The sequence below is a fragment of the Piliocolobus tephrosceles genome, chromosome 2, assembly GCF_002776525.5.
Source record: "Piliocolobus tephrosceles isolate RC106 chromosome 2, ASM277652v3, whole genome shotgun sequence".
Lineage (NCBI taxonomy): Eukaryota > Metazoa > Chordata > Mammalia > Primates > Cercopithecidae > Piliocolobus > Piliocolobus tephrosceles.
This window is the reverse complement of record NC_045435.1, coordinates 107,014,968-107,033,207: the sequence shown is the minus strand read 5'-3', so window position 1 is coordinate 107,033,207 and position 18,240 is coordinate 107,014,968. Positions and strand designations below refer to the sequence as shown.

Sequence of the window (18,240 nt, the reverse complement as noted above, 5' to 3'; positions counted from 1 at the left end):
TTTTGCTAGGAATCAAATCCAAGGCCTCTTTTGGTGTTAATCTTTTATTTTAGGATGCTGCTTTGACCCATGAGTGAAACTCTGAGCCCCAGTGTTTTTCATTTTTTCTGAATTCGAACATTCCTGGGTATCACCCATTCTATTTATATTAAAATATTTTTAAATGTTGAGGGACTGTGAGCCGCCTATGTTTCTGGAATAAAATATATTTGAATTTTTGTAAATGCTATGGTCTATTTAAGTTTAGGAATGATTTGTTATACTTTCTGGCATAAAAGTCAATTTTATTATCTGGAAATGTAGTTGAAAGCACTGCTATAGAATGTAATATACCAGAAAATGATGAAATAGCTAAACATCAGTGATCCTGTGAGCTCACCTAAAAATATGATTAGTGTCCCAGAATCTGTATCTCATTTGTAGTTAGTGCATGTCCAAACTGTACATATGTAACAGTTTGCAAAGGACCGGTACATTGATACATATTGCCTGGTAGGACTTGCTCTTTTTACCATATGTGCTTAATGTAATGAACTCAGCTAGTGTAATCAACATAGTGATGAGGTCCTACCTTCACAAACAATGCCCACCTCCACACTGTGGCCTTCTCGTGACTATCAAGTGCGATCTGAATTCCACTGTGTTATATGCATTCACAGAGGATGAAGGTTACCATCAAATATGGCACCACCCTATACTCATGGAAGTTATTGTAATAGGGTTGCATTTACCAAGCAGTGCATTCTGATGACTGGCCTCTAAGTCTAGGTCTTATTTATCCATTGGCTAAAGTGTATAAAGTGCAAAGACTAAACTCAACCGATAGGTATGGACAATGTCATAACTATCCCTTTGATATTCATTATTTCTTTGAAAAAAAGTTTAATTTCATTGACAGATGGCTAAGAATAACTGAGTTCTCTTATTCATAATTTTGAGAAATATCAACTGTTATGTAGATAAGTATGAGCTATATTCCATGGAAAATCCCCTGTACACTTTCTTTACTTTGGATACAGTTAAATGCCTTTGTAAAAACAAATGAACAAACAAAAAACAACTAAGAATTTATCCCTACACAGTACACAGTTCTGTGTACATATATGTGTGGAATAGTGAAATAGACCTACATTACCTGTAGCTTTGGAAGACCAGGGTGTTAGATTTCTGCAGATACTTTTAGCTGCAAATGCATAAAAACTATAGTCTAAATTTGATAAAGTAATTCTAAAAGTAAAATTTTTGTTAACATCTAAATGGAAAGCAAAGGAAAAGGCACAATTCAATGACAGCCCTGTCCTTTTGGGCCTGTCTGCTTTAGCAAAGGTAATAATTAATTAATTTATTTTTTGGAGTCTGTCTCTTCATTCAGGCTTTAGACAAATTTTCTGGAGAAAGCACATTAGCACTCTCAGATTTACTCAGCATACAAATAAAGGGATACCAAAAGAGACGCTGTTCTGAGAGACTTCAGGAAGCCCAGGACAAAGGCGTGGCATCTCCAGTCTTCTGCACCTCTGCCTCAGGAAGTCAGTGTCTCTTCCACACCTACTGTCTTGTTTCTGATCATAGTTCACACCTGGACTGATGGAATTGTTATAACTGCCCAACTTCTACAATTAAGCTACTCCTGTGGCTTTCTTCCACAAATTCAAATCAAAGAAGGAGTAACAAACTACCTTCTGAGTCAGTGTTTTTCAAACTGGAGCACAATTTAGCTATTGAGAAATGCTCGGGCTGAAGTGGGGGGATAATAGCAGGGCTCAAGGGTGAAAGGCCAGATTACAGATAGCATGGAAAGGTAACTGAAACTGAACAGAAAATTTTTTGGTTTTAATGGGAGATATGGAAGATGAAACAGGAGATATTTTGAAGATATGGAAATATTTCCTTATAAGCTCTGAAGCCAGAGACTATCTTACTTACATTTATATCCTCACAACTTCAAATAGAATGTCTACATCTAAAAGGGGTTCAATAAATGGCTATTAAATGAGAAAGTGACTTTGCAGAAACTGAAGATGCAAAAATACCTATCTAAAATTGTCCAATTTTAAATTGCATCTTCAGTTGCAGGAATTTAGGAATGATTATTTTAGTCATAGGAAGTCCCATATTATTTATTTATATTTGCATAGATAAGAATAGCTTTTTCCGTGCTCTCCTCTTCATTTTGAACAAGTTTATGATATTTCCTTTGGTGACTTGAGAACGAATGAATCTTTTAGAGCATAAAATAAAATTTCAAACTGAACTGAATCCCCCAAATATTCCCTTTAAGCTTAATTTCCAAATTGTATAACATTTATTCTTTCTTTATGTGCTAGTAAGATAAGGTTTCTTGACTTTCTTTTAGTTTGAAAATAACTTTATGAACTTCTCTGATTTTGTCTTTTGGGTATGGAGTACGTTGATGTAAGTAAGCCAAAAGTTTCTAATTTAAAAAAAAACTGAAGTGAAGTGATTGCAATTTTGGTCTAGTCAGATTATCATAGCTGAGTTAAAATGACCCACTTCATTAGTTGCTAAGGCCTTTGTCTCAGTTTGTTCACATTTAAAATTTTCATTTCTTATCCTACCCTTTCCTCTTCTCAATATTTGGATCAGTTCAAAGAACCTTCTATAATGGTGACAGATTCTTATTTCTCTTTCAGGATCCCATTCAACTGGCACATTATCTAGGAACCTTCCTTAGTGCCAGCTGGTGAGTGCCTCCTTACAGCACTTGCACGCTCCTATGTCTTACCCAGTGTCATAATCTTAGTTTTACCTGTCCCTCTCCAACTGCCAAGTAGACTGTGATTTGCTTCAGAGTAGAGATCTCATCCAAGCATTTTTTCTGTATTCCATGGTAGCAGTTTAAATCAATGTTGGCTGATTTTATACAGTCTAACTGAATGGCAAATTGTACAGAAGAATTATTACATGGGTGTCCTCAATTTCATACTGGATTTGGCCAATTCATGGAGAGGTCAGTGATCCTCAGAAATGTTTGCCAATTTCTTTGCTGGTTTTAAACCACACATTTGAGCCCATTTCCTCCCAGTCACATCTTTTATAAATGTTTGGGGACCTACTGATACCTAAGGAAACATTTCCAAAGACAAAGCTTCTACCAATAATGTTAAGGCTTCTACAAAGAAGTCAAAGTGCCAAGAGAGAATGCCTAATGAAAAAAATTAAAATAAAGGCCTAAGCCTGCCCCATAACATTAAGAAGAAGGACTTGGACCAATGTGAATGAGAGGCCAGCAACACTTCAACACAATCCTATTCCCTCCCTGCTGATTTTAAATCAGAGATTCAAATCTCGAGATTTTGAGGGAAAACCCTGAAGTGGTTAATTGACATAGAAACAAAGGAAAACGCTTTTGTTTAGAAGTAAGCAGATAGGCGAGAACTTGCATGTAGGGGCTTCTGTCAATCAGAATGCAAAAGACTATTGAACCATAACACCTTCCTTGTAATCAAACATTCAGTCAAATGATTTCAGTTGAATTATGACTTATTCAGACTGGCAAGTTGATGTGATTAATATTAGCTACCACACCACCAAATTGCTTCATATATCAATACAGTGTTTTCTTTGTGTTAAACAAAGGCAGATTATATCACCCAGCTCTTAAAACTTTATCTGAAACTACATTTGTCTGAGCTCAACTCGAATTTCTCAATTTCAATGTTTTAAAATTAAACTATTATATAATCTAAGCTATAAAAAACTAGTAAGATGAAAAGATGTTTTGCTTTTTAAATATTGTTTGTTACTTAAACTATAGTGTATGTTTATATTGTTTGTTTTGTGACTTAAATCATGTTTTGTGACTTAAATCTTTGTGTTTGTTTTTAAAGAGATATATTGCTTAGATGTTTCATTCAAAAATATAGAGCTCAAGGTTTCTGATAACACATTGCTAAGAATTAACCCTAAAGCACAATACATTCTAGATGATAAAACAATGTCTGTAAAGGACAATAATCCATTATTCTATAATTTCACATTTCAGATTGATGATCTTGAATTGTTTTAGTTTAAAGTAAAAGATTCTGTTTTTATATTTAAGCATTTGGTACTTCAATAATAATTTTTAAAGTTAAAACATTAAAGCTAATAAGTGTAAAACAGCTGACAAATATCTCATATTTGTAATGTTGATTAAGAAAATTTGTAATATTATGGCATGTCTCTTTACCTCATTTAAATAATAGAAAAATTTTAGAATTGTCTTGTTTATATATGAATGAAACACAAATATCTTTGTGAATTTTGAAATTCCTGTATTATTTGTGATATATATATATTTTTTGAGATGGGGTCTTGCTATGTTGCCCAGGTTGGTCTCAAACCCCTGGCCTCAAGTGATGCTCCTATCTTAGCCTCCTGAGTAGCTGGGACTACAGGTGCCCACCACTTCACCCAACTCTGTAACATTGTTAATTTAAAGTCATTTATTAAATAGGCTTTCATTCATTATTTTATAATTGAACTACTTGTTTATGGTTTTATTAGCCCTATCCAAGTTTAGAAATTAATTCGGTGCCTGTCAATATAGTGACCATACTGTCAGTGATTCATTAATATCAAAGCCAACGTAACGGACTCTATCAATTGAAAAGATAAGACAACTAAATCATTACCATGCAACCGCTAAAAATCCAGATTTTTAGAGCTCTGTCATGGTAACTCTGATACCTGACAGAATTCATTTCCTCTGAGCTTATAGTATTAATGGACTGCCCCAACCCCCACTTCCTATTAGTCTTCTGGTAACGGATAACCAAGTGATAACTCTCAACTCTTTGACTTGATCTAAATGTCAACCAACAAGCTACAAATGTATTCCTGACCGGACAGCTAGACTTTTGTAAAATGTGAATCTATTCACAGGGAAATGAACAGATCACAGCTTGGGTAGTGCTAACAATAAATTAAAGCAGGCAGGAGAACGTAATTAAGACAATTTTTTAACTCAGAAATGGAAACCCAAACAAGGCTGTATTTACTAGTAGCCTTGAAAATATTCTTCCAATCGAGGACATTACTCTTTTTATCTTTATCAGAAACAAAAGTTCAATTAGTACTGAGGTATAATGGGTGATGACAGATAGAAAAACAAAGGCTGGGCTTGAAAAAACAAAGTCCCTTAACAAGAAGAGACCTGCAGCACAGTTTTAAGACACTGTGTTCAATAGGCAAAGATAAATGGGCTATACCTTGCTAAAAAAGTGTCTAGGAGATATGGTCAAAAACAAAACTTCTGAAGGTTCCTCAAGAGAGAAAAGTATTCACTACAGTCATTTCATTTTTATGAAGAGAATACATTTTTTTTCTATGATACAATCAATCTTCTGGCAAATGGCTTTCCCTTCTATTCTAAAACTGAATTTGTTTATACTATTACCCTTTAGAATAGAATATTCTGTTCAACAATTATGATGAGGGCCTCATGATTTAAACATTTTTAGTTGCTATGTTTAAAAAAGTAAAAAGAAACAAGTGAAATTAAATAAGATATTTGATTTAGCCAATATATCAAAAAATCCAAAATATTACCATTTCAACATATGATCATTATAAAAATCATTAATGGGATAGTTTATACCTTTTTTTTTGATTACTCTCTGAAATCTGGTGTTTATTTTACACTTGCAGCACATCTCAATTTGGAGCGGCCACATAAAGCTCAGTAGCTCATGGCTACTGTACTGGACAGCACAAGTCCAGAGAAACTTTTTTTTCTCAAAGACTTGATTCACATATTTTCTTCAAACCTTTCATCAACACATGCTTTTTTACATACTATTTGATTTAAGTGTTAGTCTTGGACAGCATGTACTTGAAATTCTCTGAAGTCCTTGCATATTGTTTGCTTAATATGGAATAAATGATTTTTAAGCAAAAAAGAGCAGCTCTCAATGGTCCAGCAATTTTTGAGTTCAGGTCATCTGGCCAACACTTCTGCATTATTCAATTTGTTCAGTGTAATACAGACAGCTCCACTGGAGTATGTTTGGCTTAATTTCTCTAAAAGTTGAGGACCACACAATAATAATCGCGTAATACAAGAAAGTTCTAGAATATGGGATTATTCTGCACCTACAATCTGTTGACTGAAAAGTTATGAAATAAGATAAAAGCTCAGTGTTTCAGTGAGTTATTTTCTATTTTATGTATCATAATTGTCCCAATGACACTATTTATACAGTAGCAATTATCTTCAGACATATCTGGAATCTATCACATGAGCAGCTGGCATTGACATACCAGTGATGAAGATGAATCAATGTATTCAGCAGTATGTGGCTCTATGTTATAAGGGGCTTTATAGGAGACACTGGGACAAACATGTGTCAAGACAGTAGTACATTCACACAAGATAACAAGTAAGAATGTGGTATGATACACGGACTAGATGCTATGGTTGTCGTGGGAAGTACTCACTTTTTCAGATCATTCTGCTTCTGTTTGGTTTGTGCATGCCACTGGTGCATAGCAGGGAAGAAGCCACTTGTGTATAGTGGAAAAAGTATATCAACTAATAAAACTGCATTTGACTGAGAAATAATTGTATCACTGCTGTCACTAAATTAATTCTGTAATACTATCAACACAACAGGTGCATTAAATTTTATAAATCAGAACTCTGTTTGCTGATTCATAAACTGGCCAGTATGCAACAAGAATATGATGCATCAAATAAAGCATTCTATAACCTTCATGCAGTAAACTGTAACTAATACCTCAAAAACAGTTAATGCAACATTAGACAGGGATTAAAGGAAAAACTTGGTATGAGAAAATGGTAATAATCACAATTTCTTTTCTAAATTAAAAATCAAAAATATTATTTTGCATTACATTTTAAATGTAAGCTTAGGTTATAATGGTAATTTTGGACATGTGAAAAGATTACCAGCAAGTACATAGCAATGTGTGATTTTGTGAAAAAAGAATCTTGGGTACTGGAGCCTGCCCTAGATTGTGAAGTCCTGAGATGATATGTTACAGTACAACTGAGCCAATTGCAAATTTGGTTAGGTCGTATCTACAGTTGTATGGCTCTGCCCTTAAGCAAGAACTTCAAGTAGTTCTCACCTCCCTACCCAACAGCATTCACCTGAGTGACTCTGGACTTAGTGTTTTGGAAATGGGAGTCTACAAAGGTCTGACTCTGATTGACAAGAGATCAGTGTAAAACTGTATATGTTTTACTACATATACTAAGTAAAGAATGAGGAATTTGGTAAATATCAAGCAAATTTCTTTCCAACGATTACTATGTGTTATTAGAAAGAAGCATCTCTTCTTTTGGGATAAAAATATCCTGAAAACATAAAATTTATCCCAAAGTCTTGGGAATCTTTAATAGCTTTAAAAATTATTTAATTTTGATGTTATATGTTATAATTTTTATAACTTACAACATAGTGTTTAGAATAAAATAAAACCACACATGTTGGCAGCAGCTGGGGATGAGATCTGCTGATATTCTAAAAATAAGTTGCCATAATTTAGCTTTTGATATAAATGCCTTTCATGAGGACTGTAAATGGACATTTTTCGAATTCTAGACATGTTCATATAATCGGAACTGAATCATATAATCGGAACTGAATGGAAAAAATGAAATGTTTAAAATAATCTAATCTAAATTATAAGATAAATGCAAGTAAAAATATTTTTCATTTGCGATTTTAAAACTGGTAGTTCCACAGAGTGGTGATGAGTACATTATACATATTTATGTAGATTTTACAGGGTGTTTCAAAAGTCCCCGAGGACATATAGGATTCACAGTCTCCACATTCTTTGCATACAAATGCAGACTTTTTTCTATACTTGTTATAATAAATGCTGAAAATGGCTCTCATGTGCTTATAATAGACATGACATTTTTGTTCTCAAGGTCACTAAGTATGAGAGGGGTCACAAATGCCATTTTCTGCATGGGGACTCAGGGACTTCTGGCTCATTCCTGTAAATTAGTTATCCACATAAATATGTATAGACATATATGTAGTATGCATAGTCACAACATATATATATTTAACATTTAAGAAAATTTAGATATTCTACTGGTAAACTGACATATGTATACAATATAACTTGTATTTATTCACAGGAATTTGATTTTCTTTTTGTTCAAATGTACTGTTAGCTTCGTTGTTATTTCTTTCCCAAAGTTGTTAACAAGACTCCTTTATAAAGAAGCAACATGTTTTACTTGCACATATATTTTCTTTCTCTTTTGTCTTAACTAAAGTTGAGTAATGAGATTAATATTCACAAATAAATAACTAGATGGTGATTTTTCTTTTTTTTTTTTTAGCAATTTTGGTTTTCATCTATATTTATATAATTGTTTCATTGAAACTGTCTTTAAAAAAATTGGTTCAAGAGTTAAAGTTTTTTTTTCTAGTTAAGAATCACAATGTCTGATATATTAACATATGTCAGCTTCCTACAGAAACCCTATGGGTCTGCCCACCTGTGATGTCATAGTAAGGAGGGGCTTTTCTTCAGCAGACTCCTCCCTCGGTATCTCCTTCATCACCATGGCAACAGCCTTATCTGCCGCCCTAGAGCCTTTTCCCTATAACAGTGAAATCAACAATGACTTGTGTCAGGAGAGATCTTTAACTTATTATTTATTACAAGATATTCTAATGTTTAAAGAGCAATCCAACATAAATGAAGAGGTAGGCTGCTGCAAGTGAATCTTGAGGCTTTTGGCTGAGGAGAAAACACACAAAATCTGAAAAAAGATAATTTGTGAACTTTTAGTTAGCTACTTTTTCCCCTTTACAGCTGACATATTACATTTAATTTTAACATAGTATTTTATATGTATAATATGTTTTAAGGAAATTAACATGAGAAGAATTTTTTTTTGTAATATCAATTTAAAAACACTATGGGTTGCTTGTTATGTTCATTTATACATTATTACTGTATAATTCCTAAATATTTTGAACGACAGGAATTTGGGACAGAGATCAGAAGCAGGATCCAACTCCCACAGAGGGCTTTTGTTGGGTGATCTCTGGAGTCTTTGCCATTTTTGGGTGGATTGGGATAAAAAGAGTAAAAATGTTGCAAAATAGCTAAAAATCCTTCAGTGGCTTGACATAACAGGAATTCACCCAGCCTGTTCTGTGGTGATGTTACAAACTTGATGAAAAAAAAGTTCTGTAACTTTCAATGTTTTTCAGACCAAATAATTTTAATAGAGTTTTAGAAATGTCTTTTAACTGAAGAACCCCATAAATACAGATGTCAGTAAAGGATAATTAATATTGAGGCACTAATCTATGTCTCTCTATATATCTATAGATACATATGTATATGTGTATATATATAGATAATGTGTACACACACACACACATATCCCTATGTTATTTGTCTCAAAGAAGTAGAATTATAAACTGTAAAGGGATATGGTGGCTTTCTGTTATTTGAGTTTACCAGATTATTACATTTTTTGAGACTAGATATGGTATAATGGGAAAAATCCCCCAAAATGTTACCTTTCCAACCCAATAAGAAAAATTTCATACTATGTAAAAATTAAATAATCCTTAAATACTTTAAAAACAAAAGCTTCAATTTTCTCAGGTCTCTGGGTAGAGCCTCCCTGAAGAAAATAATTTTATACTAAGAACACATATGAATATTTGTGTTGTAAATCTACTTAAAATACAAATGTAGCAGACAGACCTATCACAGGCAAAGAAACGAAAACCGACATATGGGGGGTCTAATGTTGGAAAAGGGAATTAAGAGCCAGGGTTGATATTAACTCAGAACTTAACAGAGCTTGATCGTTTCCATGCAACAAAAAGGATACAATTGCATCATTATCTTGTGCTTTCAAAGGGCTTTAAGTATTTAGAAGGTAGGTTTACTCTAGGGATCAAAACATTGTCCATTTTCTCAGGCACTGACTTTCTAAAATGTAGCCAGAGGCAGCTTTTCTTTATGAGAACAAAGAAAAATTTTTTGTATAGTTAATAGATTTTTAAATGTGTGTATCTGTTTACAATGCTGAAAGTTTGTTTCTTTGTTTTGTTTTGACTTTATAACTAGCATTATTGAATTATAATGTGTTATTTCCAAGATGGAATATCAAATACTAGAGATTTTATTCAGCAAATACATCAGTAGTAATTTTCATATATGTATGTGTTTTGAAAAGTTTATATGGCCACAATTCATAGAATAACTGACTTCTGGAAGAATAAATGATAACTTGATTCATTGCGTAACAAACTGAGGTGCATAATGCTTCCAGGTTTCTTCTTTAATGAAGCAATGTGAACTTCCTAAAATGGAGATGCAAACAATTCTGAATTCTGGGAAAAGATTTATTATGGCACTATTAACTTGTTTAACATTTTATCAAAATATAAAAATTATTTGGATGAAACATTACACACTATAAACTTAGTACATCTTTAAAAGCTACACTCATTTACAGACTAAATACGGTTTATAACAAATATTTTTGCAGCTTACGTTTTTCAAAAGAGCAAAGTCATTTGTGAAGAATTCTTTCCATGCTTCAGTAAGTTCTAATAATATAGCAATAAACAAAGTGGCATGCTTATATTTCAATTCCTATTATATTTAAAATAATAAATCTAATGTTACAAGGTATAATTTAATTTAAGAAAATAATTCAGATTCTTTTCTTGGGCTAAGAAAAAATGTCAATTGATAAGCATCTCAAAAAATTTCAGGTCAATTTTTCAGTACATTATTTATTTGAAATGCTACCAATCCATAAACTACATAGAGATATTTCTTTACATGTGCAACTATAATAGCTAGAATTAGCAAGGGACATGCCATTTCACTAAAACAAAAACAAAAACAAAACAAAAATTAGTCCTTTCATGCTGAACTCTAGAACAAAGCAGTGGTCAGCTAGAAAGGATGTACGATAAATACATGCGGTGCTTTTTATTTCTTGCAGAAAAAACCCACCAAAGCCAGGGTCAGGTCACTTTTTTGAAGACAGTGCCACTTTTTCTTCAAGGTTACACCTACTACCTGAAAAGAGTCATGACACACCCATGTTAGAGACTGCTAGCAACTTTTTTTCTTCACAGCCTTTTGGCTTTTGAGATAATCCCCCATGAGCGTCACTGTTTTACAAGTGTGGTACAGTCTGAAGACAGAATGAGAAGGTCTGCCACAATGACATCTTCATGGTACCAGATACAGTGTCTAAAACCACTGCCAAATCAAGCGAATGCACTCATGTATCAATGCAAGATTTTCCCCAAATCAAATTGCCTCCTCCACCTGTTATCTTAAAATCAAGCTGTGTTATTTCTGACTTGTCTATTTATCTCACGGGATGATGCTTCCAGAAATCAGAACCTGACTGATAATTGGCTTGGCAATTCATGAGACTTTACAAATTTGCTTTATCAGCAGCTCTGCAGGGCTGATGACAATATAACTGTGCAGGTTTCTTTCTTTTTTGAAGGCAGTAGCTTAAAACATTGTAAGATATATATGTAATTGTTCAGACTTCAAACTCAATTTTCAAAATATAACCACACCAAAGGGTCAGCTTTCATCTATTATGTGAGACAACATGAAGACAGCAACAATAAAATATACACGGAATATATATTCAAGCATGTAAGCAGTTTATAAACTTTAGATAACATTGTCTATATGCTTCTATGCCACTCAGCAACAATGGAAAAGAATAGTGACATTTTAGAAGTTGATTATCATATTGTGGTATCCTCCAGCAATAATTTCAGCCTATTTATTTTCAAGTAATATTTCAAAATCACTTTTTCCCACTTCCTGGTTTAATTTCTTGAAGTAATGTTGACTGGAAAAACAATATCCGCATTAAGGGGAAACTTATTTTTCTCGATGCTTTCCTGTGGAAAATTCTTTGATATTTTTATTTCTTCCATCATTTGTTTCTTCACTTAGGAAATATACAGAATGACAGCTTTCCTAACAAATAATAATTCTAGAGAATAATCTTTTTATTACATTCTCAGAGCAGGCACAAATGAATGAAATACAGGGAGTCTAGCAGTGCCATTAACATTTATTAAGAAAACCCAGTCATGGTTCACTTATTCACTTATTTACTTTTTTAAAATACAGAACATAAGAAACAGCATACACAATACTGGACATCACAGGACCCTCTCCAGCTGGATACCAGACTGTGGAACCACCAGATGCTTCAGATGAGAAAGGTTGGACCTGTTTCACAGGGAAGGGGCTAAACTATTACAAGAAGCTACCACGTGCTGGGCACGCTGCTAAATGTTTGATATAATTTCATTTATTTGATCTCGTGGTAACTCTGTGGGGTAGAGATTATCTTCCATAGATAGTTGAGGACACTGAAGCCCAGAAACAGTGTGATGTGGCCAAGGCTTCAAAGCCATTCTGTGGCCGAGCCAGGACAGGAACCCAGACCTGTTTTCCAGGCTTTCCTGCTTCATCTCTACCATCCCGGTGTCTGTTCAGGTGGCTTAGTGAGGCTGGAGGGCTCTCCCTGTCGCCCTCACTGACTGCCATAAATGTCCGTTGTTCATGATCTCCCTCAGATTTGGGGCAGCAGCCACTTCTCACTATAATCACATAAGCAAACATTTTCTGAGAAATAGTTTCTTTCTCTAGTCTGGAATGGTCAATAACTTCACTCACAAGCACATTTCTAACAAAATGCTTTTGCTGCTTTTATCTTCTCAGAAAAGTAACCTAAGTATTTCACATATATACAAACTTCTTTTTTATTCTGTAGATCTTAGTAGGTTTATAAGCTTTAGCATCTCTCTAATTCTTATTAAATACTAGCTAAACGCCATTAAATGTCACTTTTACTAAGACTTTCTTGAGGTCCGCTTTGGTGCATAAAATACTTAAAGTATGCAATTCCACAGTTACACAGGCCACTGGTTTAGTTGCAGGTTCTATTACTTCTACCAAGGAATTTGTAATTTAAAACTTATTTTCATTATTTTTAAACTCTCAACAATTATCCAGAGTTTCTTTATCAGAGATATTAAACAGAAGAAATTGAGATAGGTTAGATTAGGGGAAAAGTAAAAAAGATTACAATACTAGACATCTCTGCCAACCCAAAATTATCTAATGTATGAATTTTCAAAATAGTCTTCCTTTTGTTCTGATTGTAAAAATTAATATACTTCTTGCCAAAAATTGATAAAAAACAGAACTAAGAAAATAAAATTAACAACCCTAATATTTTCATGAATTAAAAAATTATTTTGTTTTATAATATCAGCAATTAAGCAATTTTTTTAGGCTGAATATTTAAAGGATAGACCTGCTACCATGAAGCCTACAAGGATGAATATATTGAATATATTTCTTTATGTATACATACATGTAAACAAACTCCTGACATCTATATATTTTTGGTTTTTTTTTTTTTTTTTGGTTGTTTGTTTGTTTGTTTTTGAGACGGAGTCTCGCTCTGTCACCCAGGCTGGAGTACAGTGGTGTGATCTCGGTTCACTGCAGCTTTAACCTCCTGGGCTCAAGTGGATACTCCCACCTCAGCTTCCTAAGTAGCTGAGACTACAAGTGTGTGCCACCACACTCTGCTAATTTATTAAAAAAAAATTTTTTTTTAGAGATGGAATCTTACTGTGTTGCCCACGCTGGTCTCAAACTCCTGGGCTCAAGGCTTAGCCTTCCAGGGTTCTAGGATTACAGGTGTGAATCACCACACCTGGCACCATCTTTAGTTCTGCATATGCTAAAAAATTCTGGGGCCTGGATTAAGGACCTGCAAAAAACTAGCCACCAAAAGGCTAATTTTTGATGGCGGTTCTTGTTTCTCATGCACAGAAGCAGGATAACCTTCTTTTACTTGGTGAGCTAAACGTCAAAGTTAGTGTCATAAGTGTCATACTCTCTTCAAACTCCTAACAAAGGAAAAGGTCAGGGCAATATTTTGCTGTGTCCTTTCCCAGTAAAGTGTGCCCCTGTAGATTTCTTCCAACATAGATTAGGGTTCAGGCCATGTTGGTTCTATCTTATTTCCTTCCCAACAGAATGTTTTGTAAGTTTTAAAAGTAGTACGAATAGCTAAATCTTGACATACTCGTCAATCCTTGTTTCTAAACATTCTGAAAGAAGCACAGATCTAGGTGTAAATAATTGGGAAGCATGGACAGAATTTGCTTTCCTTAAATAGAGATTCATATGTGGAATTTACAATTTATGATGAATTCACCATTGGTTCAGTGATCTGTTTGCAGCTGGAAACTGTGATTTACAATTCCTTAATAAGGGTAGTCAAGTTGCAGCAAAGAAATTGGTGCCTATCTATTTAAAATAATAACACAGGTTATTGAAAAGAAAGATTTCCAATTGACCCTCTATGTATTTCTCCCTTACTGTCTCTTTTTTCCCTCCAGCATTGTTTTCTCCATGCAACAGGTGCACATTTCTTCAGCCATCATATTTTCTAGAAAGTCTTTTGGGATTAATTAATTAGGAGTTACACTAATCACATTCTATTATATAACTCCTGGACCTTCCATTTGTGTTATGTGTTAATTGGCAGTATTTGTTTAACTAGACTGGGAATGTGATCGAATGGGGGAAGGAAGCAGGTGGGAGAAAGTCACGGATACCAATCTCTACAGTCTTTGATTCTAAGCCTCCACTTATGAACATTACTGGAATTCCATGGCCACCATATGTATACTCACTTTCCTTGGTCTGAATGATTGGAGCAGGGTGAGATTATGACTTTCATGGGCCCTAGGCACTTTTGGCTTCATGAGCTACTGCCTTTAAAAAAATCATATTCTATTACTACATTGGTATAAAGACAAAAATAATCCAGACTGTACTTATTATTTTATATTAATTGTTACAAAATAGTCCATTGTGGGGGTTCTGATTTTAAGAGAGAGTGAAATTAAATCATTTCCACGGGTGTTTAGAAGTATTGTGAGCCCTGTGCACTGTGTCCACTATGCCAGGGGGATAAATTGGCCCTTCTCCTTCTGAGTTGGGGTCGTCTCCTCAACAGTCAGTGTGCTGTCCCTACTGCTGCTGTGCTGTCCCTGGAATGGCTGTCCTGGTCATCTCTGGGTGATCTATGCTGCTTCCATGTCCTGCATGCTCATCATGGCTGTTCCTGCCCTAACAGCCCCCTTGGCTACTGCTGCTGGCCTCACTGTTTTTGTTAAGGAAATCTTTCCTAACAGTACTCACAAGCCTTTGAATTTTTTTTTTTTTTAATTGACAAATAATAATTGCATGCGCTCACACAGCAGTTTTCATCTTGTAGTTCTTAAAACATACTTTCTAAAAGCCTGGAGGCTTTAGACCCGAGGCAGAAAGCACTGGCAAGTCATATCCATGGTTACTCTTAAAATGTAACCTCTCCACCAGACAACAGGCCTCAGCCTGCCTCAGGGTGGACTCCTGACCATCCGGGGGCGCTTCTGATCAAGTTGAGTCAATTTGTGCTCTTTTATTTTTATTTTTTTGTTAAAAACTTTAGTCTTTTAGTCTTTTATAACCAGAGTCACTGATTGGCTCCTAAGTACTTCTTGCCATTTTTTTTTTTTTCCTGACTATGCCGTTTGTCACCTGAGGAACAGAACTGTCCAATACCCCAAATTTCTGAGTTGTGCCTTCAGCCTAAGCTCCTCCTTGGGACTTTGCTATTGTCTTTTATTTTGTAAACTATTCCTTGGCTGTGTCTCACTAATGAAACTGCCTTGTGAGAGCAAAGATTGTGTTAATATAATTTGAACCATTTCCGCATTGTTTGGTATAGTTCTCTGTGTGCCTAAAAACGCTCAGGTGCACTCAATAAATACATGTACTGGATATCTTTTTCAAATTATTTCATACTGAAATCACATTATATGGCCAACTTTGACAGAAGGTGATTTTGAATTAGATGAAAAGTCTTAATTAGACTCAAGGAAATAAAATAGTTTCAAGCAGCTAGATAAAAATGCCTTAAAATTAATAAGATGTTGCCAGGTAAAGATGCTGAAAACCTGCTCTGACGGACAGATAAGGCTTTATTTTTAATTAGTAAGATCCCTTTGTCCACAAACAATTACCATTTGTTTGTTCTTTTGAGAGGATTACACATTCCCCCATCTCACTCTTACCACGTCCAAGGGCTTATTTACCCTCTTTGTTTTGCAAGCAATCTTACAATGGTCAAGGTAATAATACTTGATCTTCATTCACATATGGCTGGCTTTGAATCAGTAAAGTTTTACTCTCAGGTTTCTCTGATGAGTGTGGCTCTAAGTTACTAGAGATTATTTTATCCTAAGGATGAGCCTCTCTATTATACACCTGCAAGCAACTTTTCCTATCTAGGGTGGTCTGTCTTAAAACTATTTTTTTGTTTTGCCTTTGGCCTTACAATGAGGCTGGCATAAATAATACATATTTCATAATTAATAAGTAAATTTAGAAAGATATGTTGTTTTATTTTTTGTATGATAAATCCCAAATTTGTTATATTTTGAGAGGCCTTTGAAGATTGTGTGAAATATGTAACAAAAAATGTAATCCCAATTAAACGTTATTGGTATTATTTTTCAATTCTTTGTTAAATATCTCAGATCATTTGCAAACAGGCACTTTTTGGTGTTATTTTTAAGTAAAGGAAAATGACTAAAATACAAAGATATAAAAATTACTTTTTCTAGAAATTCTGCCCTGCCTCCCCAAAGAGAATAACTTTAGACTGTTTGTACCTTACTTGCACAAATGGATGGACATCTTAACATTCAAGAGAAAGTAAAGCATGAAATGATAAAGGGGATATCACCACCGACCTCACAGAAATACAAACTACCATCAGAGAATACTATAAACACCTCTATGCAAATCAACTAGAAAATCTAGAAGAATAGGATAATTTCCTGGACACGTACACTCTCCCAAGACTAAACCAGGAAGAAGTTGAATCCCTGAATAGACCAATAGCAGGCTCTGAAATTGAGGCAATAATTAATAGCCTACCAACCAAAAAAAGTCCACGACCAGATGGATTCACAACTGAATTCTACCAGAGGTACAAGGAGGAGCTGGTACCATTCCTTCTGAAACTATTCCAATCAATAGAAAAAGAGGGAATCCTCCCTAACTCATTTTATGAGGCCAACATCATCCTGATACCAAAACCTGGCAGAGACACAACAAAAAAAAGAGAATTTTAGACCAATATCCTTGATGAACATCGATGCAAAAATCCTCAATAAAATACTGGCAAACTGAATCCAGCAGCACATCAAAAAGCTTATCCACTATGATCAAGTGGGCTTCATCCCTGGGATGCAAGGCTGGTTCAACATTCGCAAATCAATAAACGTAATCCAGCATATAAAGAGAACCAAAGACAAAAACCACATGATTATCTCAATAGATGCAGAAAAGGCCTTTGACAAAATTCAACAGCCCTTCATGCTAAAAATGCTCAACAAATTCGGTATTGATGGAACGTACCTCAAAATAATAAGAGCTATTTATGACAAACCCACAGCTAATATCATACTGAATGGGCAAAAACTGGAAAAGTTCCCTTTGAAAACTGGCACAAGACAGGGATGCCCTCTCTCACCACTCCTATTCAACATAGTGTTGGAAGTTCTGGCTAGGGCAATCAGGCAAGAGAAAGAAATCAAGGGTATTCAGTTAGGAAAAGAGGAAGTCAAATTGTCCCTGTTTGCAGATGACATGATTGTGTATTTAGAAAACCCCATCGTCTCAGCCCAAAATCTTCTTAAGCTGATAAGCAACTTCAGCAAAGTCTCAGGATACAAAATTAATGTGCAAAAATCACAAGCATTCTTATACACCAGTAACAGACAAGCAGAGAGCCAAATCAGGAATGAACTTCCATTCACAATTGCTTCAAAGAGAATAAAATACCTAGGAATCCAACTTACAAGGGATGTAAAGGACCTCTTCAAGGAGAACTACAAACCACTGCTCAGTGAAATCAAAGAGGACACAAACAAATGGAAGAACATACCATGCTCATGGATAGGAAGAATCAATATCGTGAAAATGGCCATACTGCCCAAGGTTATTTATAGATTCAATGCCATCCCCATCAAGCTACCAATGAGTTTCTTCACCGAATTGGAAAAAACTGCTTTAAAGTTCATATGGAACCAAAAAAGAGCCCGTATTGCCAAGACAATCCTAAGTCAAAAGGACAAAGCCGGAGGC

At 34.7% G+C, this 18,240-nt stretch overlaps 1 protein-coding gene across 15 annotated transcripts in view; it reads right to left on the bottom strand.

Moving 5' to 3' along the window:
* Positions 1-18,240, bottom strand: part of PEX5L (peroxisomal biogenesis factor 5 like) — a 261,081-nt gene that overhangs the window by 97,695 nt on the left and 145,146 nt on the right. For 7 of the 15 annotated variants that reach the window (XM_023184826.1, XM_023184829.1, XM_031935232.1 and 4 more), the window contains one exon: positions 8,489-8,593. The exons of 5 other annotated variants lie outside the window; for them this stretch is intronic. In XM_023184826.1, coding sequence (XP_023040594.1) covers positions 8,489-8,593 — 105 coding nt within the window. Of the gene's footprint in view, positions 1-8,488; positions 8,594-10,986; positions 11,053-18,240 lie in introns of those variants that run through there. 3 more of the 15 variants (XM_023184827.1, XM_031935231.1, XM_031935233.1) reach the window with 2 other exon arrangements.